General features: G+C 32.3%; 1 protein-coding gene and 1 pseudogene across 1 annotated transcript; both read left to right on the top strand.

The window, feature by feature from the left end:
• The first annotated feature begins 5,297 nt into the window (after positions 1-5,297).
• Positions 5,298-13,417, top strand: LOC110732947 (meiosis-specific protein ASY3-like). The gene is made up of 10 exons (XM_021912931.1): positions 5,298-5,425; positions 5,822-7,308; positions 7,421-7,559; positions 8,793-8,936; positions 9,047-9,113; positions 9,198-9,347; positions 9,434-9,492; positions 10,278-10,412; positions 12,059-12,150; positions 12,839-13,417. The coding sequence occupies exons 2-10, from the start codon at positions 5,860-5,862 to the stop codon at positions 12,890-12,892; spliced, it is 2,289 nt and encodes a 762-aa protein (XP_021768623.1). The 5' UTR covers positions 5,298-5,425; positions 5,822-5,859; the 3' UTR covers positions 12,893-13,417.
• A 9,214-nt stretch (positions 13,418-22,631) lies between these two features.
• The window catches only part of LOC110732892, a 38,681-nt pseudogene continuing 34,733 nt past the window's right edge, over positions 22,632-26,579 (top strand).

Below are 26,579 nucleotides of genomic sequence, written 5' to 3'. Positions count from 1 at the left end.
ATGTGACTGTATTGTGGCTTAGTCGCACGCTATATGCGACTCCACCACGGTGTAATCGCATGCTATATGCGACTATGCCGTGGTGGAGTCGCATATAGCACGCGACTATGCGAATCTATGCGAAAATAAAAAAATAAAAAAACTAATTACCGACGAATTGGCCGGCGTTTATCCCACATTTCCCGGCAAATGAACCCCCTTCCCACGCCGTGATTCCATTGTCGTCAACCTCTTCCTTTTTCAGGTTGATTTGGTATGATAAGTGGTTGATTTGGTGTGATAGATAGTGAGAAAATTGGATGATTCTGGCGACCTTAGGGTGGTGATGGTGGTGGTGTTTAAGGTGATGGTGATTCCGGCGACCTTAGGGTGGTGGTGGTGATGGTGTTTAGGGTGATGGTGGTGGAAGGAGTATGGTTGGTGAGAAAAATTGAATGATGTCAATTGTCAAACATGAAATTTATAAGGATAGATGAGTCATTTAATATCTCGCCCTAAGTAATTCTATTGTGACATTTAGTAACCCCCAAATTTAATTAATAGAAAATTAAGGAGTGAAAAGGGGTAAACGGATTACAATAACAATTATCATTAACAAGAATCTAAAAAAAAAAAAAACAAATCTTTGATCTTCGACATGGAGAAGAACAACTCCATTTTCATCAATTTTTTTATTTAAAGATAAGTACCCATGTCTCAATTTCAGAGCTGAGTGTATTATAACTTGCTTTAAAATTGAGAATAATTTTGGAGTTGAATGATAACTAATTATACCTTCATGGTGTTTAGTGTAATAATTTTTTTATTACAGTAGTTGGGTTTTTTTTTTTTTTTTTGGGTTAAAAGTGGGTAGATTGGTTAATCTTCTTAAAAGAATTATCCTAAATCTTATAAAATACTATCAACATGATTTTTTTTTTTTGGTGCAATATCAACATGAATTTGTAATTATTAAGGGACTAATTATTGTATTACCGAAGTCATTATTAAACTACATAGTGTACTACTATTTTAATCATGAAATTGTTTTGGTAAAGTAAATACTATTAGTGGGATTGTTATAAAAAAAATATACTCCCAGTAGAGTTATGGTTAAATATAAAACCCCGTAACTCCCCCCATATGATCATAGTGTATACGTTCCAAGAGTTTTGGTGCGTAAGCTCTTTCATTTTACGTTATTTACATATTATTAAACTTGGTGATGACTCTCAAACCATAATCATTCAATTATAATAATTATTCAAACAATCAAACATTTCAATTAAATTTTTGAATAATTAGTGACCACATAATATTTAATGTTGAACCCTTTTTAAATCTACTTCGGTGTCAAAGACACCTTAAACGCGTAATGCGCCACAATTCCTATCCCTCGGTGTTAGAAACACCTTAAGTGCACTAAGGCACCAAAAATATAATTTAATCCTCGTGTATAAAGACACTTAAATAACTTCTTTCTCATGCTTATAGCATCAATAAAAATTATATGAACCATAATAAAATCCCCTTTTAATATTCCAAATTAAATTAAATATTTAGTTTAATTAAACATGCTTTCTATCATGCCATAAATAAAAGTGTGGTTCATATTTAACATGTCAAACAATTATTTTCAAACCATTAATACATCACAAATAAATCGTGCTTCATAATTTCAATCACCAATATCAACCAAATTACAATTTCCAATCATAATCTAGTATGATACTACTTGGGATTAATTAATCGAGCTTAGCATGTTACTACATCATCAAAAATATGGTAAGTACGCGAACGTACTTTGAATACGATCTTAAAATCGTCATGACTAATAAAAATCACTCACTTCAAAGTCTCCTACAAACCAAAATCATAACATGGCGTTAAAATATACTCCACACAAATTTCCAGCAATATATACTCTTATCAAACCACTCATAATTTAATTAAAACAAGCTGAAAATTAATTTAAAACCTTATACTTTAATCCCAATTAATGGGTAGTCAAAATTTCTTCAAGAAACTTAATTTTTAGCATACTAAAAAAAATTCTAGCAATAGTAATTAATGAAAACTTGTTGTAAATATACTTTAAGACCCTTAAATTAAAGGTTTAAACCACTCTAAATCATATTCCTTCAATAATCAATTATTTATAAATCTAGGGTTTTAAAATTGGGGCTTTTTAATTAGAATAAAAATCTGAAAATTAATTTGCACCATACTTAATATCAATCATCATAAAATCAACATAAAACTCGTAATTTATAATTAGATCTAGGATTTAAACAAAAGAAAAATAAAAGGAATAATTTTTTTTCTTCAAAAAGGGAGGCCAGACAGCAGCCACAGCACCACAACCGACTTCTGTCGGGCTGCTGGTGTCGCCGCTGCTGGTGGTGGTGGTGGCCGGCGTGGTGAGTGCCGAAAAAGGCCAGGGGAGGGGGAAAAAAGGAAAGAAAAATAAAGGAGAAAGGAGAGAAAGTTTACCTTGGGTATTCTCCACTCTGGGCAAATTAACCAAGTGTTGCATATTTATACCCCTTTCTCTAGAAACCCTTCTTACCTAAACTTTCCCTTTTTGCTCTTTCCTAATCCCTTTCTTAATTAAACTTTATTGAAATAAAACTTTTCTAAATTAAATCCCCACTTAATAAAATAATTTATTAAATAAAACTTCCATTTATAAAATATTTCCAAACTTATTTAAAACAAATAATTAAAATGCCATAAAGAAATCATTTCAAATTAGTTAAATACCTCACAAAATAGTTATTTAAAATAAAAGAAAGTATAAAAATGCGGGGTATTACAATTCTTCTTTGTTTGCTTTGCACATGAGTGCATCTACGTGAGTAGTGTGGCTCCATACTTTATATTTCCTCGAAGGCTTGAACAAAATTTTGACAATAGTTCCAGTCTTATTAAATTTAGGATCATATCCTTGCAACTGTTGCATGGCATGGAACTTTAATACATAGTTTGTATTTGAAAATTTATGTATGTGTGGAGTACTTGAAAGCTTAGACGTGGAATAGAGAGGGACAAAACTATTCCATAACTCAATTTCATGAATTGAGAAGTTAGGAAATTTTGCCAATTACAGTCAGTTTTTATGAAAAAGCTCAATTGTCATCGAATCTATTTTCCATCCAAATTGCCCAAATAATGTAAGATATTATCTCATTTAATCATACTAAAGTTAAATTCATCGTGAATAATAATAATAAAAAAAGAGCGGGGGTCACATTATCTACTACCACGTCATTTTTTGTATCGTATTGTAATCAAACGTGGCTTATATTGGTTATATATTTGAATTAAAACGATGGTGTACGTCATTCTTACATTCTTAAAGATGAACTATAAATTTATGTATACAGTTTCGGGATGGGGGAAAAAGACGGGATTGTTTCATGGTAAGGGAAGGGATGAGGGTTGTCGTGGGTTAGGGTTTGGCTGTGGGGGGTCGAAGTAAGGGGAAAGGGAAGGTAGGGAATCGTGGGTGGCAGGTGGGGGTGGGGAGTTGTGGGCTTGGGGGTGATTGCTGTGGTGGAGATGGTGGTGGGTTTCTTTATTATAAACTAGATTAGCTCCCGTGCGATGCACGGATATTATAAATATAATTTATAATTGTGTACATTTTTAAGTCAAATTATCACTCAAAATATGTAAAATCTTTGTATTAACATAAACAAAACTGCAAAAATTAAAATAATATAATTAAAAGAAAAATTATGTGTACAACAAAATTTAGTGGACTTTGTAATTAGGAAGGAGTAATCAAATAAATACATGGTTAATATTTGCTCTCTTTAAGATTATGTATGTGTAACAATTTTTTTTTTGGAGAGAATATAACTTAAGATAATGTATTGTATAAAAGTATATTGTAGTTAATATTAACTTTTCAAAATTAAAAATAAAAATTAAAAAAGTAATGAAAATATGAAGGAAAAAAAAAGTTTAGGCGGGAAAAAATTTAAGGAGAAGTTGGCACATGTACAATTTGAAAAAAGGAATGATGTCAGCGGTTGATATTTTAGTATTAATTATAGATTATTTTTAATTATTAAATGATTAGCCAAGTTAGTTAGTAGGAGGAAAATTAGAGGGAAATAAGAAAAAAATATAGGTGTGATTAGTAAAAAAAAAATGACCATGTGCATGTCACATGGGGTCAATACTGAAAAGAGTGAAGTCAATGTCGGAAAGTAACCGTGACGACTAAAAAAACGATTATGACTAAAATTTTCATTGCATATAAATCACAAAACACGGTTAAATAAAAGTGTGTGAATAGTGCTAACATCAAAACGTGTCAACTAAAAAAATCGGGAGTGATTATTATATACACCCGGGTATACGGTACACCAATGATAATTTTGTTCTCATTGTGAGGATTGTTTTCCAATTAATCCTCAAATTAAGAGCATAATCTAACTTTGAGTTAGTATGATAAGGAGATTCAAACAATTAACCTCTTATAAAAAAATATAATTATTTAACTCTCTAAAACCAGCTAAAAACAGAGAAATACTAACAAACTTATAGATTAGAAAAAAAAATACATTTTCTTCAAAAAAAAAAAACATATGTTTTTAAATACTTGCTCCACTTTCCTTTTTCGTCCGTTTTTAAATACTTGCCTCATTTCTTTATTTGGAAAACTTTTACAATATTAAATTATTTTACGGGCCACCATGAATTATATTCTATTAATTTCATATTCTCTCTCCTCCAATTCTCTCCACTACTTTTGCCTTTTACAATATTTTTATTCTTCCACCTACTTCATTACCTCCATATCTTATTATTTTTTTCCCAATTTATCCTAAAATTCTGCGCATACGGAGGGAGTAGATAATAACAAAATACTACCTCTGTTACACATTATTTGCAACGATTTGACATAAAGTAGAGAGGAAAAATGTCTGATCGTTGCAAATAATACGTTACGAAGGTAGTACTCCCTCCGTTTTTAAATACTTGTTCCACTTTTCTTTTCCGACCGTTTTTAAATACTTGCTCCATTTCTTTATTTGGAAAGCTTTTATAATATTTAATTAATTTCTCTCACCTAGTGGACCTAACTTAAATCATATTTTATTAATTTCATATTCTCTCTCCTCCAATTCTCTCACTACTTTTACTTTTGTAATTTTTTATTCTTTCACCCACCTCACTACCTCCGTATTTTATTACTTTGTCCAATTTCTCTTAAAATTCCGTGCGTGGAGAAATAGAGGAGTAATTCAAAATACTCAAAGTATGGGCGCGTTCTTTTTACAGTTTTACGTCACGACTCTTGCCAGTACAGTGTCATTTTTACTTCACTGCTCACACCTCCTTTCTCTCTACTTAACTGTAGCGCGCGCATCCTCTAAATTTTCCATTGAAGCGGCTTCTGAGCTTTCTATCCTCCATTGAAGCAGCTTCCGAGGTAAGATATTTATATTTCTTTTTTAAATTATCGAACATCAATTTTTACAATCTAGGGTTCATCGTTTTCTTAATTGCCAGTATAGTCCTTTTAGGGTTCTTCTAAGCTGGATTACTGAAGTTTTGGTTATAATTATTAATTACTAGAGTTATAAAAGATAATAACGATCGATTTGTTGCTAGAATTTTGCTACTTGCAATTTTCGTTGATGTTCTTACCCGAAAAGAATTTAATGTGATTTTTGGAGCTAAGTTAGTTGATTGAACCGAGTTTGGTTGCTAATGTGCTTCAGGCTGTTGTTCTTAACCCTTTGTTGTAGAACGTAACTATGAAAATGGGCCTTTCTAACCCCTAGTTTGATAATTGTGCTTAGCTGAAGTGTTTTTCCTTTTTCAGGTTTAGGGTTTCGGAATCAGCAATTTGTTCAAAGTAAGATGAGTTGTTGTCCAAGTTCTGGATTCAATCATCAACCATGTAGCCAGTCTCAGAAGATGTCCATTGGGATAGTCATTGAGTCTGTTGCCAAACCTCATCGTGGATCGGTGAAAGAGGCTGGTGTTTCAATCAGCCAGGGACAGAAGGAAGCATCTGTAGGAGGATATTTGACGGCAAAGCACAATGTGCATAGTGGAATTAGGGCCTCTAGTACTGCGACTATGTGTAAAAATGATGCTCAGGAGGGCTCTGTAGTGGTTACAGCCAGAAATCAGATTGAAAACCAAACATCTAGGCCGGCTACAAGTTTATTACATGGAAAGCAGCCAGCACATATGGTGCAATCCCCTGTGAACCAAGTATTGTTAGAACCCGTTGTTGGCAATAAAACAGAGTCGGAAAAGGCTTCTGGGAAGGCTAGCAAGAGGGCCTCTATGGATGAACCATCCCAGAAATTTTCTTGTGCACCCAAACAGCAAGTGTGCTTACCAGCCAAAGAGTTGCTGCCAGAGCAGCCAATCGAAACCGACAACAGAAACAAAGAAGTTCTGAGGATGAAGCTGCGGGAGATATTAGGAACTGTTCCTTCTGGTAACAATACATTAGGTGATTCAAGGACTTGTGAGACAAATGATAATGAGATGATGAGAGAGCACATTCTTAAAGGTGATGGCCATTCCAAGTCCCGGGAGGATTCTGATACGATAGAAACTGATTCTGAGTATGCTGTCATGACAACTAAGAGACCGGTGACTCGTTCTCTTGCCAGAAGGAGGGCCCCTGCTAAGATGCGACCAAGGAACTTTAAGCCAAAGTCGTTATCTAGTGATAAAGAGAAGCATCCAAGCAGTGATATCTTCTCTTTCGCTGAAAAATCTGCGCCTTCAAAACCTTTTGCTGTTACTCTGGGTTTCTCAACTGTTGAGAAAAATGATCGTACCAAAAAGAGTTGCGAAATTGAGGCAGGGGACATGCTATCTCCTATAACAGACTTGAGAAATGTCCAGACAGAGATATTTGGGTGTGAAAAGGAACCATCTATTGTGGATTCACCAAATGTTGGTGGAGCTCTATTTTCTAAGCATGGCTGTCTTGATGATAATCTTGAACCGGAGGCAGCAATGAAGGACATTAACTGCAACCAATCTCCAGTAGCCAGAGAGAAAAGTCAGGTGCCTGATGCTGAAAGTCCAGCTACACAGAAAAAGTCACAGTTTTTTGAACACTTTGGTGGTCAATCTCCAGTGCCCCATGTTGATGATTTGAGTTGCCCATGGTACGAAATGACAAATACTGTTCTGAATTCTCCTCTGCACACATATCCACTAACTTATGATAAGAAGCAGAATGTTCATGGATCTGCTCAAGCAGAGGCAGGGATTCTTTTCGAAGATAGATGTTTTTTCAAAAGTAGTACAGCCTCAGAGAAGGATAACTTTGAATCTTCTGTGAGGACACGAATTCAACTCTCCTTTTAAAGATATTAGTATTATACTATCTTGCTTTTTATTCATGCATCAAGTAGTTATTATCATAGGCCCTTTTCTGTTGAATCATCAGGATGATGCGGCTAAATCCGAAGACCGAAATTCCAGTATCCGAGAGTCATCTACAGAAGAAAAGGATGTTGGAAATGGGCTGTTTACTCAAATGAGAGGAGAGCTTGATAGTACCGAAGAGGTTTCATCTTCTAAGAAAGGTTGTCCTCTTGCATTCTTTTATTTTGTGCTTTCCCTTGCTTATTCATTCATTAAGTCAACCGAGGATGCAGAAAAATAAGGAGTAACAATACTAGGCAACCTAAAAGAATTTGTTAATTTGCTCCTTAAAACAATTCCACCATTTTGGAATGTGAGTTTTTCCTCCATGGAAAAATCTGAGAAAGGGTTTCATTTAATTGATCATGGAGCATTATGTTGGTCTAAACAGGTGGCATGCTTTGCTTTTGTTATGATTTAGCCCTTTTTAAAATCAAACTTGCTTCTGTTATGATTAGCCTTTCTTATTTTATTTTATCTTATTTAAAATTAATTTTGCTACTGTTATAGTTGATGCAGTGTTCTTTTACCTGACTGATCATTTACCCCATCTCCTTTTGTATGAATACACATTTTATTAAAGATTTATGAGTGACAAATATATCCTTCATTGTACTTATCATATTGGTGTTAGACATGACAATTTATGGAGTTAAGTTGCTTTAGACACATTTGTCACCTACCCGCATATGAGCAAGTTCAATTTTAGATATAAGCCTATTTAGTGAGTCGTTTCTAATAGAAACTTTAAAAGCGTTCACAGAATATTGACGGGGTATGCAAGGCTATTTGACAATGAATCCCATCATTGTTTTCATTTAATGTAAGAGAGATTGGGGGCGGGGGGGGGGGGGTGTTAATTAAACTAGCCATTAGGAGACTATTGACTGCAAGTTTCTGGATTAAGAGGGTCTGCAATGGCAGATCTATAGTCACAGACTCACAATGGCATGAGCAATGTTCTAGATCTAGAAAAACTGAATCTATAATGGAATCTAATCTTCTGTTTTCGAAATTTAAACAAGGTCCACATTCTTGAGAGAGCCCCAAAGTACAACGTCTTGTGCAAATAGATCAAATGATCAGAGTCAGTAATGGGGCGGGAGAGAGAATCTCTTCAACCCGTATTTGTGCGGCTATGTGTCCGGCAATTCTGCTTGTATCTATTTATAAGGCTAAAATCAAGGAGACTGGCATCAATCCTGATTGTAATGATGTGACTAGTGCCTGGAATCGCTAAAATAAGCTGTCTATTCCATGACCCTTTAACTTTAAAGGGCTTTGTAGAAGGGTTAATTTGGATTGAGCTCAACACTTTCACTTAGATCACAAATTGAATGCCTTAAATTTTTATTTTATGTGTTTATTCATGAAATATGGACTTTCTTGGGCAGTCTATCCAGAAGTAGATGATGTTCCCGCATCTCCAGAGAATGGAAGCAGGGTTGCTCAGAGACCTGTGCTTGGCCGAAGCAAACGACATTGCAGTCGCGATGTTGACTTTGGTGATTACAGTCGTACCTTGCATACTCCAAAAGGTAAACCTCAGTGTTTTTCATTGTGCTTTTATGAGCTAGGGTCTTTTGCTTAAAAGATGACTGACCTTTTGGACTTGGCTATACATTTTTAATATCTTTTGAGTTTGCAGAAAGTGGTAATGCTGGTGATGTATTTACAAAATGTTTGGATGAAAGTCCAGAGGACGGATTGGCAAGGTTATTCAAAATATTTCTCATCTTCAAACTTGGAATATAACCCTGATTTGCAAGTGATGCTAGTTTTTCTTGGTGGTTTTTCAGAGTGGTTTCTCTATTAGGTTTGGCTTTAGAAAAGGTTAAAACCAAAATGATATCATTGACAAACAAAAAATGCTCCGAAATAATGGTGTCTTCCGCCAAAGAAATACATTCACAGCTGCTGAATGTTGAGTCTCAGATTCAGACAGATTTGTGAGTACTCTTAGTTTGAGAACTTGACCGTCTATTCATTGTTATTTTGATTTTCATTTCCTTAGTCTAATTTCTGTTTATGTTAGAGTGAAACTTACAAGCCTCAAGACATCTAAAAGGAAATATTTGGAGACAAGGCTTCAAGGTAATGAGATATGAATTAGTTCATACTTCATAGAGTTGTCATCTATTGAGACCATAATTGATGAACTGTAAATTAATTCTGTGGTGCTGTTTTTCAATGCTTGACCTTTTCTAGAGGATTAACTTCACAACTGTAAGTGAGCATAACACTATTGTTTTGTAATCATGCAAAATGTTGTGAAGTGGATGGAATTGGAGCTTAGCAATCTCTAACTAGTCAACTAAGTGTATTTTGTAAGTCGTGTCTAGAGAAATTCTCAAATGTATTGATAATCACTTTTGTTAATCTTTTTTTCATTTTAACATGAAGTGCATGAGCACCAGCTTTTGATATGGACAATGCCAGTCACTGAGAAATTTAAAGAGCTAAGTGCTAAAATACATATTTGTTAGCAAATGTTATAGAAATATTAGTTGGTCAAACTTTCTTAATAGAATGAAATTAAATTTGAAATTTTAGTCTGTCACCCTATCATGTCTAAGTAGTCGAAGCATCTGAGTGGTGTACATCATCCCTTCCCTCTTCCACTTTGTGCATTGTATAGTAGGTCTCCTTACTTCTTGTTATGATGCCTTTATATTTTGCTTTTAGTTCCTTCCTAGTTTTATTAAGATGCCTCCCAAATAGTTAAATTAGGCTCTATGAAAATATGAGGGCAGCTTAATACTGACTGCCCAGACGGCCAGACCATGTTATTGGCAAGTCAATTACTGGATTAACTAAAAGTAGTCTATTTTAGCAAGTTTAAGTTTCCTCATATGTCTGACTATTGGTTTGTAATACAGAACAACAGGAACACCTAAAGGTTATACATGAAAAGTTCAAGAAAGAGATCTGTCAATACCTTCAAGACTGCCAAGGTACCATGGAAGGGCTGGAAACACAGCATCTTGAGCTACGAGGGGTAATAGAAAGGCAAAGTATGATAACTCCATCCTAGACTTCTCATTTTGTTTTCATAAAGCTACCTCTAAAAATGAGCTGGCCTTCAGATTATTTGCTCAACTACTTATTTCCTACTTCTCAGTTCCTACTAATTGACACGTTTCTTTTTGGCATTCTTATCAATGAGAAGTCAGATAGAAATATAAAAGATTAAAACACCGTAACCCACCTACCCTCTCCTTCAGTCCTTAGCCCTTCATCATTAGCCAACTGGTCAGTCATCCCCGCCCCCACCGCCGGCTTCACTACCCCCACAGCCACCTTTTCTCTTCCAGTTCTTTACCTTCATAAGGTGGGCTCGAAATTGCACTTGTAAAATATGGAGATTCGAAGAAATTCAACTTGAATTTTACAGTTTCAATGATTAATTCTCCTCTTCCTCCCCACAACCAAACAGGCCAACACTAACCATCCCGCAATTAATACCTGAAAAATCTATCTCCTTTCTCCTTCAGAAATTAGAATTCCACCTTCACAATGAATACCTTTTGGTAGATGTGAGGCCCTTCATGTTGGCTCTACTGCTACATTAGAAGTGTAGAACATTAAGCTGGTAAAGTCGGTGTCGAAGGGGAGGAGGGAACTTGGAAGTGGTAAGGAAATAAAACACCATGGCAAAGGAGAGAGAAAATTGGCGGTGATGGCAGTGAGGGAGGACTGGAGGAGAGAGAATATGGGCCATGGTGGTGGGCTGGTGGCTGTGAGTGGATGGAGTGTGTTTGTTATGGGAGAGAGAGAGAAGAGTGAGGGTAGGAATGACATTTCCAACACAATTTACCCAAAATAGAAATGTGTTAACTAAAAAGAACTTTCCCAAAAGGAATAATTGTCGACTGATGTGGAATGCAGGAAGTATTTAATTGAAGACCACATGGTGTGATACACGATCTCATGTAATTCTGATTGGGCATGTGTATCAGTTATTTCTAAATACGGAATAATATACATCAGTTCCATTATATGATGTTGACATGCTGCACTAATTATATATATTACAATACTGAAACTTGGAATATATGCTACCACGACATTATATATGTATATTGGTGATGTAGAGATTGGAGTCTTTGATTTTTGTATTTTATTTTCCATTGAAATATCATGCTGGTGTACTAGCCTACTGGATGACAGCCCTGACAGGACTACTATATTGTAGCTATTAGCGAATCTGTTAAAATGGATTGTTTGTTCGCAAGTTGGACATAAGCCAACTCCAATTGCATAATAGCAGTTGTGTATTTCCCATTAGTTTTGCATACAGTGGATGATCCTGATTGGAGTTTTGAAATTCATAATTAGGCTTTGATGTGCAATGGTCTTAGGTACTTACCTCTATTTTTTTTAGTTGTCGCGTATTCCTTTTTGGAATGTATTTTTAGTGACATGTTTCCTTTTTGGGGTAAGTTTTGCTTTATCATTCTCTCTCCTCTCCTTAATATGTGTGCCTAAATTGAACGTATCAACTATATAGAAACGGAGGAAGTATCATGAGAACCAATTTTCTTTTGGGATTCCACTGCTCTCTTGTTTTAAATGACACTAGTAAATGCATAAGGATTATCGGCACTGTAAATTAGACAATTTTGCTGTTCTCTGATGCTTAAATCCTTATTTTGGTCAGAGACATTACATAGGAAGCTTCTTTTGCAAACAGAAGCAGCAGTGGAGACCCATCTCATTGATGCTCAAAGACAAATGATGCTTGTCCGTAAGGTAAGTCTACTACTATTGCATATATGATTATTAATGCATTTGAACAAGATATTTGCATCAAAACGTTTTGTATAAACGGTTCTGCTTCTTCTCAAGTCTTGTCTTTATTATTCCTTTTACTTGATTTTTTGAAAAAAGAATTCTATTGAAAATTTGAGAAACCTACACTCATAATTATGTACTTACCACGATTCCCATGTAGACTTGATCATGGGTTGGGCTGGGCTTTTACTAAAAAAAGCCCTTTTGGGCCAAGATTTGTGTGGGGCCCAAGTTCGGGCCAAACAACTTGTGCCCAAACCCGCTATTTATGGCAATGATAGCAGGCTTTTCAGGCAGGGGCATATTGTTAACTGAATACAGAGTATGAATTTCAAGTTACTCAAAACCCAAATTTGGGCCGACTGGCCCAATCTTGATTTTGGGCCTATATTTCCTGACCAAACCTGGAAATTTGGGTCGGGACGGGTATGATTCTAGTCCTATGTCATAGCGTTTGTTGCTTCTGCATCTGTAATAGTTGAAAACTTGAAACTTGTAGTTATAGTAGTCAATGTATCATAGAATGGAGGTTGCTGTCTAGCTGCTGACTAATTCAAGCTCCTACATATTATGTTTTATGCTTTCTATAGAATGGAATACTCTTTCTTGGCTTCCCTAACATGAATCTGATTGTTAAATATTGCAGATGGGAAAACAGAAGATGCAACAATTGAAAGCCACTATTGATGGATGTTTATAAGATGAAATTTCCTGTTGACCGGTGAACGGAGATGACTTGTATTAGGTGGCTATATATTATTTTTGATTCTAGGTTCCCATGTATGGCTTGGATTATCCATTTACACAGAGATCGTTTGGTAATTAAGAGGAAGGTCCTAATTCTAAAGCCTAGTGCCTACTTGATCCTGAACTAGGGCCAGATAAGTATTCTTATGCCATCTAATGTCAATAGCTGTTAACTACAAGGTTTTTGGTACAAATTTATAGACAGAACTCCTCGTTGAAAAAAAATTACAAAGGAATGGGGTGTATATGGTACCCTGTTTGCTGTTAACCAACTCAACATGCATACTTTTATTTCAGCTTATTTTCCTGTGATGTGAGCACCATACATACTTGTGATTTCTGATTTGTGAAAAGGTTATCTTATTGCTGGTTTAAGTTTGTTGTAAAGGATTGTTCCCACTTGATAGAGCTCCTCCTTTGTAGGAAAGAGAGTTTTCAGTACCTTATACTATTGTCTTAGCTCTTTTGAGTTTTGCTCTTTTGATTTTGCTAGTAGATGTAGTAATAATGTTGCTTACTCCATGGCCAAACTGATTTGAATCGGGTGATCCTTTCTTATAATTATTTTTATTGCTTTATTTAGGTACTCTTATTTTTTACCTTACTCTTGAAGTGGGGATTTTACAAATGAGTTTTTAATAATGTTTTTGTCATTGACGTGGTTTTACCTTGGTTATTCTTAGGTGGGGTCTTACAAGTGAGTTTTTAATAATGTTTTTATTATTAACGTGGTTTTACCGGTGGTTATTCTTTAAGTGGGATCTTATAAGTGAGTTTTAATAATGTTTTTATTATTGTTGTGGTTTTAGTGGATTTCCTTGAACCTTGCGTTCCTTTTTGGTTATTTAACATACTATATACCCCATTAATGTGAATCTACTACCTCCGTTACAGGTTATGTTCAACGATTAGACATTTTCCCTCTCTGCTTTATGTCAAAAATCGTTGCACATAACCTGTAACGGTGGTAATATTTGTTTAATTCATCCGCACATTTGCATATGTACAATTATGAGGCCTCAACAACAAGGAATATATGTTAGTTGCACGTGACACCACGATTTTGACTAGCAGTCAAAGTGTCACCAAATTGAACCGTATTTGCCCTTTATTAGCCTTTAACTGGCCCATTAACCTTTGGTTAACCCCATTTAACCTATGACACAAATTGAGGGGTTCTTGAAATGTAAACCAATGCTTTTGCCATCTTTTTTCAATTTCTACTTTAAAAATTGAACGATTGAACTTTCACGGGCAAAATGTCTCCCAAACTTAAATTAAGCAATTTACTCTGCTTATAAAGGTACATAAATCAAGATATTGATGGTAATTTGATAAATTTGACTTCAAATATGATTTTTCTAGATTAAAATGAAACCTAAAGTTTAGGGTTTGTTTGGTATTGTTGTGGTTTTTAGTTTTTTTGTTTATCGTTTTTTAAAAGTATATGACATCGAAAAATATTGTGTAGAACGGACTCATGTGAGTCCGTTCTATTTACTGGCCCGCGCTCGGCCCGTTTATTAAATATTAGCCCGCGCGTGGCCCGAACCTTAAATAGATCCTTTTTTTTTCTCATCGTTCCGCCTTCCTCCTTCTTCTCATCCACGATTTCTGCATTTCCACTCCATTTTTAACAGTTACTATCGACTTAATTTCACGTTTCCGACTAATTCGCATAACTACTTCTTTTTCTAGCTTTAATTTCACTCCATTACTATCGACTTAATTTTTACTTCTTTATAAACCCTAACATTCTTCATTTTCGACTCAATTAATGTCGTCGATTAAAGATTCTTCTCCCTTAAAAGTTTATCAGAAACGAAGTAAACAAGCTCGAAAAAAAGAGAATACAGTTGCAATGGCTGAAAGGTTTATTATACTTCATTTATTTTTTAGGTTATACTTCAGTTTTTTTTTTTAAAAAACAATCATTTTTATAATTTATTATTCCGTTTTGTAGGGTCGATTCAGAACCACCATTGAAGAAGCGTGGTCCTAAACCTGGGTCTAAACGAAGTCGACCTGTTAGGTGTGAAATTGTATTCTATTTATTTCACAAAAAGACATAGCATTTTGTATTTGTTGTTTCATGTTGAATACTTGTATATTTTCTTGGGAAATAAACACACATATGTGGTTATAATATTGTATTTTGGTAAGTCAGGAATAAGATTATAATTTTCAAGAATTATATTTTATTAGTCAGGAATTAGGATTGTGTAGTCAGATATTAGATAGTGTGCTTAAGGAATTGGTGTATTCAAGTCAGACATATATTTCTAAAAGTTAGAAATTATCAAGTTTTAGTTAGATATTAGCAAATTTATATCAGGAATTGATCTAGGTTTATCAGTAATAAAAAAATAAAATAATCAATTGATGATGTCAATAGTTTCAGTTTTGTATTTAAAAATTTAAAGCCAGAAATAAGATTATTATAATCAAGAATTAGTTTGCTTTCTTCATATATTAGATAATTTAATTAAGTTTTTTGTCTATTCTGGTCGAGCATAACATTCTAAATTTCAGGAATTAGCAAGTTCAAGACAGAAATAAGATTAATATAATCAGGAATTAAATATTATTAGTCAGGAATTAGAATGGTAAGAAAATAAATCTCATGCTTTGGTGAATTTTATTCAGGAATAACAATTTAAACGTCAGCATTTAGCACGTTTTAGTCAGATATTACATAAATTTTGTCAGTTATTAGTCTTTTATTTTACTCAGGTTCTCAGTACTTTGTGATTTGCTTAAAGATTTTTATCTTAAATATATGTTTTAAAAATCTCTCAATTTTAATGTGATTTTTTACTTTTCAAACTTTCAGAATTCTTAGTGAAGATGATATTGAAGACTTAGAGCTTGGTAATAAATTTGGTCCTAGTCATCTTTGTCAAATCATGGAAGATTTAAGTGATCAGCAAAAAAAAGGATGTGAAAGATATTGGGTTTGGTGGGTTGCTTAATATGAACTTGAAGGATAATATCGGTCACCAGTTGTATGGTTATATGGTAACTCATTATAATCCTAAGGCAAGAAATCTGATTGTTGGTAAAAAAGAACATGCCATTCATATTGACAGTTCTGCTATTGCTGATGTTTTGGGCATTCCTTTTACGGATATACCTATAAAAGAGATTTCCAAAAACAAAAAAGGTTTTAATCCTGATGATTATTTGAAGTCAGAGTGGAGGAAATTTTTAGGTTTGGATGGAGAAGAAGATTTGGAAAAAGAAAATGAATCTGAAAGTAACAAAAAAAAGAAGAGGAAAACTGGTGATGAATCTGAAAAAGGTATTGAAAAAGGTCAGGATTTAAATATTTCAGAGTTTAATTATTGTTTATTATTTGATATTTTTAACTCAGAAATATATTTAACTTAGACAGGAATTAGAAAATATCAGTCAGATATAATGTGTTTTATCTTAGGCATTGATTGATTTAAGTCAGGCTTAATACTTTTTTTAGGTAAAACATTATATAGTTAGTAAATTATCAAGAATTAAATAAAAAAATTCAAGATTATTTTATTTCATACAAAACATATCCCAATATAAAATACAAATACAAATATTAAGCTGAAACTACTTACCTCTGGTATGGCGTTGCTCATTGCAAGATCTTGATCAGTGAAGATTGATTTTGGTTCAATTCCACACATTGACTTTTTGAAGATTGAAAGCAGCCAAACAAATGTATCAGTCTTTTCATCAGTTATGAATGCACATCCAAACATTGTTGTTTTCCAGTGATTGTTTATACCAACAAATGGAGCACATATCAACCAATATTTGTTTGTTCTGTATGTTGTATCGAAGATTAAAATATCACCATAAGCTTTGAAATCTTCAAGCATTTGGGAGTCACGCCAAAAATAGCTCATGACATTATTTTTTCTCCAAATTTCAATCTATAAAAGAATGAGGGATCTTGATCTGCTCTTTCTTGAAGGGTGTCTAATACATTTTGCATGTCTCCACCTTCAACCATACTCATTTTCACCCTTGATACATAATTAAGGTGATCTCTCTTAGTATGACCTACACATTCCTCTCCTCCAGCTTCATTGCTTATATAATTATAAGCATCCATTGGTTTAATACCACTCTCAATTAGTTCACCCATTGGAGCTGATATTTGCCTTTCTGATCTTAGATGATGTCGTTGAACTGCTATAACCAATTCATGATTATGCTCCAACTCATGTGTAACAACTTCGAATTTCCTTCTTTGTTTTTCTTGAAACGAATATGGGCTTTGCATCTAGTTCTTATCTCATTTACCTCCCTATCTTTTCTCTTTTTTGCATCAGTTTTACCCAATATGGGTATTTCCACAGAATTTTGTTCACCTGCTATCTTCATTTTACCCTTTGTATGTCCTTCCTTAGAACATCTAAAATAAAACTTATACAATTTATCATTGGTATCTCTTCTCTTTGTTGATTTTCTGACACTGCAACCAACAGATCTTGAATGAGCTTTGTATAACATTGTAGTTTGATACTGTATAACTTGCTAGACATTTACTTATGTTTTCATCCTTGTCATATTTGTAATAATCTGCAACAAAAGTATACATATGAAACATATCATAATTTATTTTTGTCGTAATAACAATATTATAGACAGTAAATAAATATTTTTTAAATTTATAATACTTAAGAATTGCCATGTCTTAGTCAGGAAATAGATTATTTAAATCAGGAATTACTAAATACTAGTTAGGAAATAAATCATCTCAGTCTTGTTTAGGATTATATTAAATCAGGAAACAGGTAATATTGGTCAGTAATAAAATAATATCATTATCTGATTATAATATGTTGTTCATTGTTCATTATCTTCAGTAATTAGATTATTTTTGTCATTTATTAGATTTGTTTTGTCAGGAATTAAATTTTGTATGTCATGTATTAAAATGTTTTGATTAGGAATTAATTTGAATATATCAGAAATTATATTGTATATTTCAGGAATAAAATTGTTTCAATCAGAAATTAATTTCAATGACAAAAAATAGTCAAAATATTACTCAAAAAATAGTCAAAAAATTGTTTGAATTAGAAATTAGATTATAATAGTCAAGAATAAAATTATCTCAGTCAGGAAAATAGATAATAAATTACTCAGGACATAAATGATATAGTCAGGTTTAAGATAAAAATAGTCAGTTAGATTATTGCATTCAAGAATTAGAATTATAAATTAATTGAATAAAATGAAATGAATTTACTAGAACAGAGGTTAATTATAAATGAAAAACACATATTTGAAAAGGCATAACCTTCACTCTTCCAAAACATTGCACCAATTCACGTTCTAAACATTACATATAAGAAACCACAATGTACAAGAAACTATATTCAGAAAAAAAAAAAAAAAAAAAATTATTGCATACAAGAATTAGAATTTGAAAAGTCATGACCTTCCCTCTTCCAAAACATAAACACTCAAAACACTAAAAAAACACGTAAAATCATTTACCTGACATAAAATTAATTGAATAAAATTAAATGTATTTACTAGAACAGAGGTTAATTATAAATGAAAAACACATATTTGAAAAGGCATGACCTTCCCTATTCCAAAACGCTGCACCAATTCACGTTCTAAACACTATATATAAGAAACCACAGTGTACAAGAAACTATATTCAGAAAAAAAAAATCATATAAAACTATAAATTGCTTCAGTTTGAATTTTAATTAATTTTATAAGAATATAACTACTGCTACTACAAAAGGTATATTTTTTTTTCATATTATGATAATACATTTGTTAGTTTATTTTATTTTGTTTTGTTATGATATATGTGTTTATTTTGTTTTGTTTAGATGAATAATCATATTGCACACCCAATTGATGCCTTAGAAGATGCACATCCAGCACTAGCAATTGAAGAGATATTATGCATGCATATTTTCCCTAGGTGCACCTTCAAAGCCCAGGCGATGATTAATTGTACATGTAAATATTATAATGAATTATGATTTTACAAATTTTGGATTCCAGAAATAGTAAGAAGAAATCATAATTCAAATGAATGGTGGGTTGCATATGACATTATGAGGCATAATGGTTATGGTTTTCACAATGGCATGGTGCAAGACTGGGCTGAATTTCTTGATGGATTACGTTTAATTTTTGCGGAAGAAGAAGCCAACAAGAGAAAGAGAAAAAGAGAAGAGGCAAACCAACCAGGTAGAGAGGAAAAAAGAATTAAAATAGAGGATGTTATTAGTAGCTTATGTTCAATGTTTTGCACTTTATTATATTTGAATTAAAAAATATAACATTTCAGTAATATGTAATTTTTTTAAAATTTAGTTGATTTTATTTTATTTTTTGTTTTGTATGACGTTATAAAGTAATTAAATGTTTTTTGAAATTTATAATACTCAGGAATTAGTATATCTTAGTTAGAAATTAGATATTTTAGATCAGGTATTACAATATATTAGTCAGGAATAAAATTAACTCATTCAGGTTTAAGATAATATTAGTCAGAAAACAGATAATAATAGTCAGGAATTTTATTATCAATATTATATACAGTAATTAAATGTTTTTAAAATTTATAATACTCAGGAATTAGCATATCTTAGTCAGGAATTAGATAATGTTAGTCTGAAAACAGATAATGATAGTCAGTTTTAAGATAATAATATTTAGATATATCATAGCATACAGAAATTTTATTTTTTTATCAAGTCGGAAATTTTTTTTTGGTCAAAAATAACAATATATTAGTCAGGAAATATATTATCTAAGTCAGGAAATAGATAATGATAATTAGAAATTATAGGAATTGGAAAGAAAAGAAATAATATTAGTCAGGAAATAGATAATGATAGTCAGGTTTAAAATAATAATAGTCAGTTTTAAAATAATAATAGTCAGGTTTACATCATTTTCACTAATTTCTATATATTTTTTTAGGAAATAGGTTTCCATATGAATAAAATTAATTCAGTCAGGTTTCAGATAATATTAGTCAGGAATTATATTTTCTGCAATTACATCAATAAATTACAGAGCATTTAATAATTTTACAGAACATTTAATTATCAGTATACCTATTATACTTGCAACATCTTCATCTATTTCTTCATCATCTCTTTCTTCATTGATATTGTCTCCTAAAATTACATTATCTGCTGCATTCATCATTAGTGTTAGTATATTTGGATTTCACTCTAAAATTATCAAAAAACTGGATTCAAATTAAAATTAATTTTCTGCGACATGTAATATATACAATTCGTGAAATATAAGTTAATCCTTATTTCAAATTCGATTGGAATATAAATTAAGCCTGATTTTCAAATAAGTCGAAATTATCTACGATCTGAAATTCGATTGGCGTTGATTGCATATAATAAGTCGAAATTAACTCGAATTTAAATACGATCTGATATTAAATCGAAATTTACTACGATCTGAAATTCAATTTGGCTTGCATGCGAATTATAAGTAGCAATTCATATTTCAAATTCACTATGATACAATCTGAAATCATGAACTATGTAATGTGAAATTCTTAAATATGATTCGAAATTACATACAATCAAAATTATGAACTAAATTGTACCTTTTTCAGCAGTAATTGAGCTAGAAATTGATTCTATAGGTGAATCAGAATCTCCTTCAATCATCATTCTATTGTTTGATTTCTCCATTTTTTTTATGAAATTTGAATATTTGAATTCTCTGAAATTTGAGGAAATGAAGTGGTTGAAATTCGACGAAATGAAAGCGTTCGAAATTTTCAGTAAATGACGGCGCACGAAATTTTATGAAAATGATGAAAACGAAATATTCAGACACTTTATAAAATGGCGCGCGGGCTTTGGTCGGGTTGATCAGGCCCACGCCTTTTTAAATAAGGAGCCCGGACTCACGTGAGTCAAGTCTCACGCAAAACGCTTTGATATGATATATGTCACGTAATGAAATAAAAATTATTTCAACTTATTAAAATTATGATAATTTTAAAAACTAACAACAGAAAAAGTGGAAATACTTTTTTCTTGTTTCCTGATTTTGGTTTTTAGTTTTTTAAAAAATAGGAAACTAAAAACCAAAAATGACGTCAAACAATCCCTTAAATGATCAATTATCTCGTATGCTAATCGAGGCACACAAATTGATTAATATTTAGACATGCAAAATCAAGGCGTTTTTACTTTTTAGTAATTTTCTGATTACGTTAGCCTCAATTTGGATCATAAGAGGCCAAATGACCCAAAAACCTTAATCAAACAATTTTTTTGACATTGAATAGAGATGATTAACGCCCACACAAAGCAAGGCTTTTCTTGGCACGTAAAACACCTTGATTTGTGTGTTATGGGTAAACTATGAGTCAAAAAGAATTATTTAGGGGTCAATGGGTTAATTAAAGACTATGAAGAGTTAACTTGGTTAATGAAAAGAAAAAAATTGTAAAATATTTAAGATTATTCGTTTATGATAGATTATTTGGCGATGAATTTCATTTATGATATTTCATGCACATAAGGTTAAAGTTAAAACTGTTTTGGCTTAAGTCAAAAATTGTGTTGCCACGACATCCAAATAATAGGTTATGCTATTGAGACGAAGTTTAAATTAAATGCTCAAAGCTTAAATTTTTATGAAACTAGTTGTGTTTCAAAATAAATTAAAGTACTCATTGACTTTTATATTATTCACATCACATGTACTACTTCAATCTTTGTTAGTGCTTTTTTACGTTCTCTGTTTTCTTTCAAATACAACAAATCTATTTGAAATATTTTTCTAAAGTGCTTATTAGAGTAGGTAAACGAGCAACTTCATCAAAATAATTTGAACACCAAGGTTAGAGAGGGGTTAGATACTACCAAAGTTATTAATATTGGGATGTTACTTTGAATTAGAAGGGACTATCAGAATCTAAATGTAGAATCGTACGATTTAACGGACATGCATAAGCAAGACGTTATCTTTATAAATAATTTTGTATATGCATATTTTAATCTTGTAAGAATTTCGCTAAGCTAGATAAGAGAAATATGTAGAATCGGGTAAAATCATACTAATAAATCGAATTATATGACATACATGAATCATAAAATCGCAAGATTTTAGGATTTTGGGATCCATGTGTGTGATATAAGTGAAAATTTGAACCCTCAACCTTTTATAACAAATGTGACTATTTTACCATCTTTGTCAATCATCAACTATGTCATTAATATGTTAAAAAAACTTATATAAATGTATACTACAAGCCTACAAGGTTCAATTAAAAAAAAAATATTTAAAGACATACAACGACAATTGCAGTTTTAAAAAGTCTTTAATAAAATTATCGATTGCATGTCTACAACCTTACAAATCTACAACAGTAGTAGCATGGGCCAACGTCCGAGCTACTCACTAGTTTATTAACTAAATATAAAGTGTACACCGAGCAATATAAGGGTAACTTTTTTAGCTAATTTTAGGGTAATTTTTTGCCCTTTTTAGGTAACTTTAAATATAATACAATTTTTTTTTATATAAATAGACAACAAAAAAAGTTTTACGAAGGTAATTTAATTACATTAAATCAATAATAATTGATTTTTAGTCTTTTAAAATGTGATTTTTTAGTAATTAAGCGTATATAATTTTTATTTGTATTGAGTTACTTTTATGCATATTAGGGTAACTTTTATTTATTTTTAAAGTAACTTTTGATCAATCTATACTATCTTTATAATGGATGTACAATTTTCTACAAAAAAAAAAAAATAAAAAAATAAAAATAAATGTACAATAATTATTATACGTCCGTTTTTTTTTAAGTTTGTGAATAAAAAAAAACCTGGTTAATGGAATATACTCTTGACGTTCCGGTTCTCGAATTAAAGGGGTAAAAGGAAGCTACCTTGGGCCTGTCTGCTGTAGGCTTGCAGCTCATCTCTCAATTGCGATAATCTTAAAATCCAGTAGACTAAACAATCTGTAATTCATTCATATGCAACGCCATCTTCGCCATGTCAATACCGAGGGAGCCAGAGCAGGTGATGAAGTTCCGAGAAGGATCCGTGCTTGGGAAGAAGACTATCTTGAAGAGCGACCATTTTCCTGGCTGCCAGAACAAACGTCTATCTCCTCACATTGAAGGTGCTCCCAATTACCGCCAGGTACTGTCCTCAATTATTATTTTCATTGCACAATTCACCCAGATTAATTAGGTGAAATTGCATCATTCAGTGTTCAATTTGTGGAAAATAGCATGCAAAATCTGTTATTTTAATTGCTCAAGTAGAGTATGAACAACCATCTGTTTTAGGAGAAAATCTAAGTTCGTTTTGGGGCAAAATCATTCCAAGTTTATCGTCTTGATAAACAATTTTTGTTTTGGGGCAAAATTGTACTATTTTGGGGTAAAAAACTTAAAATTAATAAACTGCTGTTGGTCTTAGCAGTTTTACCCCAAAACAGCTACTGATGTTTATAGCAATTTGCCAAATAGCCTATTATGGAAAGTAGATCAATTTCAGGTTTTGAGTTATTTAGTTTCAAGTACGGTTTAATTTCAGCTCCATTTTCTATAATCTTCAATGACCATCTCATGTCAGTTTCTTATAATTTGCATGGTTTTTCATCCAGGTAGGTAATTCAAGAGCAATTTAGGGACTAGGGTTTATAGTAGTTGTAGTTTCACCCAATGTTCAAAGCTAAGGTTTTCAATTTAAAGATTTAAGTTCTCCAATCAATTAGGGGGTTTAATTTTGGGGTTTAGGTTAATAAGTGAATGCTTTTTTCTTTGTTAATTAATGGGTATATCTTTACTTATCAGTAGATTTGGATAAAATTTGCTGAGTTTCAAATGTTTTGATTGTTGAAGAAGAAAGGAGAAATGAAGGAATTTAATGAGAATGGAAGGAGGAATAAAAAATTTAGGATATAATTGACTTTTCGCATAACAAAAATGAAGGGAAATTAGAAAATGGGACTCATAGATGGAAGTTGTTTGGGGGTATTATTATCCATTTTTTTTCCCTTTTCTTTTTTAGGGTAATGAAAGAATAGAATTAGAAGGTAGTAATTCTAGAAATTACATATTTTATAGGTACTCTCTCCATAGTTTTTTGTTTTACTCACTTTCCATTTTAGGGCTTTCTTATTCTACTCACTTTGCTACATTTATGGCATACCCTTGGTACCATCTTACCCCCTTTACTCTCACAATAGTTACACCTATTTATGATCTCTCTTACTTTACCCAACTTTTTCTTACACAAACTCACCTTTTTACATCCCCTCTCTTATTTTATCTTACACTCACTCACATTTGTCAACAATTTCCTAAATTGTACTTGTTTATTGGTTGGGCCTAAATCAAGGTATCACATGATCACATCTACAAGGGAAGAATACCCAATTACCAAATTAAGAAACTCAAATACTATTTACGGAAAATATGAGATAAGTGCTACTAATAAAAACATCAGACAAGAATGAGAGAGAGTTCTAGGTTTTGAGTTTTGTCAAGTACTCTCTATAATGAAATTAAATTGATTGCAGGGTTGATTAAATATAATATAGCAATGATCAAATTGCCATCTCCTCTCCTAAGGTAGAAAACATATATTTATATCAATCTCATGTCTACTCTCGTGATCACAACAATTGAAATAAACTCATTAAGAACAGGAATTCAATAAAGACCACCCCAAGTGTATAACTATTCTTAAAATTGTACTATTTGACGTTTGATGATCCCACAAACTAATATTGACAGTTCACTCCCGCTAATAAATCTATACCTTAAACACATACAATCAATTCGTCAGATTAATCATATGAAATAAAACAAGATTATCAATTTGCAATTATATGAATAAAACCCAAACAAATAATTCAATCCATTGATAGATAATAAAAGACTACATCCCTAGCTTGAAACAAAGAAATTTAGCCACGCATCACAATTAAGAAAACACAATCAATAATACTTAACATTGTCAATTGCATAGACTTAAATAGAGAGAGCGGTTGACGAAACTGATGTACACTGCTCTTCGAATCCCAATCTGCTCGCCAAAGTTACTGCCGCTTCGTGCTCTGTTTCTCTGTATTCGCCCCATTTATAACACTAGGTAGATATGAGGGTTTTCTCCCTTTCGTGGGGCTGCTCTTGTGCGTGGATGCTCTCACAAAAATAAGGAATTAATGGTTTTTTTTTTCATTGTTTTGTTTCCACTTGAAATTTAGGAGTTAATGGGTTTCAAACTTTTAACCCATTATTACTTCAAGATGTGTGCTGCTCGTAAGAGTATTATGGGCTTTTGATTGTATTCCTTTTTTTTTTTTTTTTAATTTTTTTTTATCTCACTTGCAACCACCTATAAACAGTATGAAAATGGGGTTTTTTTTAGTCCTGTTTCCAATTTCTTAACATATTAGCATATTAGGGGTATAATTAACTAATATTAATCAATTGAAATCTATATAAATACATATTTTATACCCTAAAGTAGCATTAAAATGATATAATAAAGTATAAAAAATGAATAAGTCATATATTTATAGTAAGTGAGCAAAACATAAAAAAACAGAGGTAGTATCTGTAACAAATAAAATCCTATGTATTTTTTAAATTAGGAGTCCAAGTAAAAATTGAAATTAATCTATGTGCCGAGGGGTGAGTTTTTGTATGTATATGGAAGCATCTCTTGAGGCACTGGATATTCGGTTATAATCTTCCCTTTTTAGTCATATCCATTTCTATATATGTATGTTTAAGGTTTGAATGGGATATGTATTTTTATGCATTTATGTTTTGTATATATATATATAGAATTTCACACTTTTTTTTTTTTTTTTTATTTTTTTTTTTTTAATTTTCATTATAGAATATCACTCTTTTTTTTTTTTCCCTTCTTTGTGGTTACCATCAACAGGCAGATTCTTTACAAGTTCATGGGGTTGCTATTCCTACCATAGATGGAATCCGAAATGTTCTTAAACACATCGGAGCCCAAGCTGACAAAAAGAGAACTCATGTGTTGTGGATAAATCTCCGTGAAGAGCCAGTATGTTAATTTGTATTTTCCCCTTGCAATCCATGTTAATGAATTTTAGTCTTGTTGTAGTATGATATTCAAGTGGTTATGCGGTTATGCTTTATATGTCTCCTTTGTTTGTGACTCAGAATGTTGTTTTTGGAGTTTCTTGTTATGCTCTCTAGTCCAAGACCACAAAATACATGGCATTATAACACTTCGTGGTTTTTTGCTTTGGCCTAAGTCCGTGAGGAATATTTCAGGCCTAATTATTTTTTGTGATAATTCTCCTTTACTCCCATGGTTTTCAGTGTTGAACTATTATGCTAAAACTGCTTTCGACAACCTCCAATAAGGTAGGAGGTCTGAAAGATTATCTTTTTGGATGTAATTGGAAAATAGTTTGTCTTCTAATAGAAAAAGTAATTTATTTGTTGAGAGACTATTTCCTAGTGGCAGATCCAGATTTTGTGTTAGGTAGGTTCAAGTCTAACTCAAACTAAAATTAAAGTCAAATGAAAAATGATTAGGAATCAATTTAATTAGAGCAACTCACTTGGGGATCTAATGATATTCTTATTTTTTTTAATGCACCCTTATTTTTTTTGG

The sequence above is a fragment of the Chenopodium quinoa genome, unplaced genomic scaffold (assembly GCF_001683475.1).
Source record: "Chenopodium quinoa cultivar QQ74 unplaced genomic scaffold, ASM168347v1, whole genome shotgun sequence".
In the NCBI taxonomy this organism is placed as follows: Eukaryota; Viridiplantae; Streptophyta; class Magnoliopsida; order Caryophyllales; family Amaranthaceae; genus Chenopodium; species Chenopodium quinoa.
This window is presented reverse-complemented; position numbering and strand designations above follow the sequence as displayed.

Excerpts from the sequence above, each read along its gene's own strand:
- LOC110732947 (XM_021912931.1), top strand. The coding sequence starts at position 5,860 with ATGAGTTGTTGTCCAAGTTCTGGATTCAATCATCAACCATGTAGCCAG. Across the intron at positions 9,114-9,197 it reads CCAGAGGACGGATTGGCAAG|AGTGGTTTCTCTATTAGGTT; the intron begins GTTATTCAAAAT and ends GTGGTTTTTCAG. Across the intron at positions 10,413-12,058 it reads AGGGGTAATAGAAAGGCAAA|AGACATTACATAGGAAGCTT; the intron begins GTATGATAACTC and ends TATTTTGGTCAG.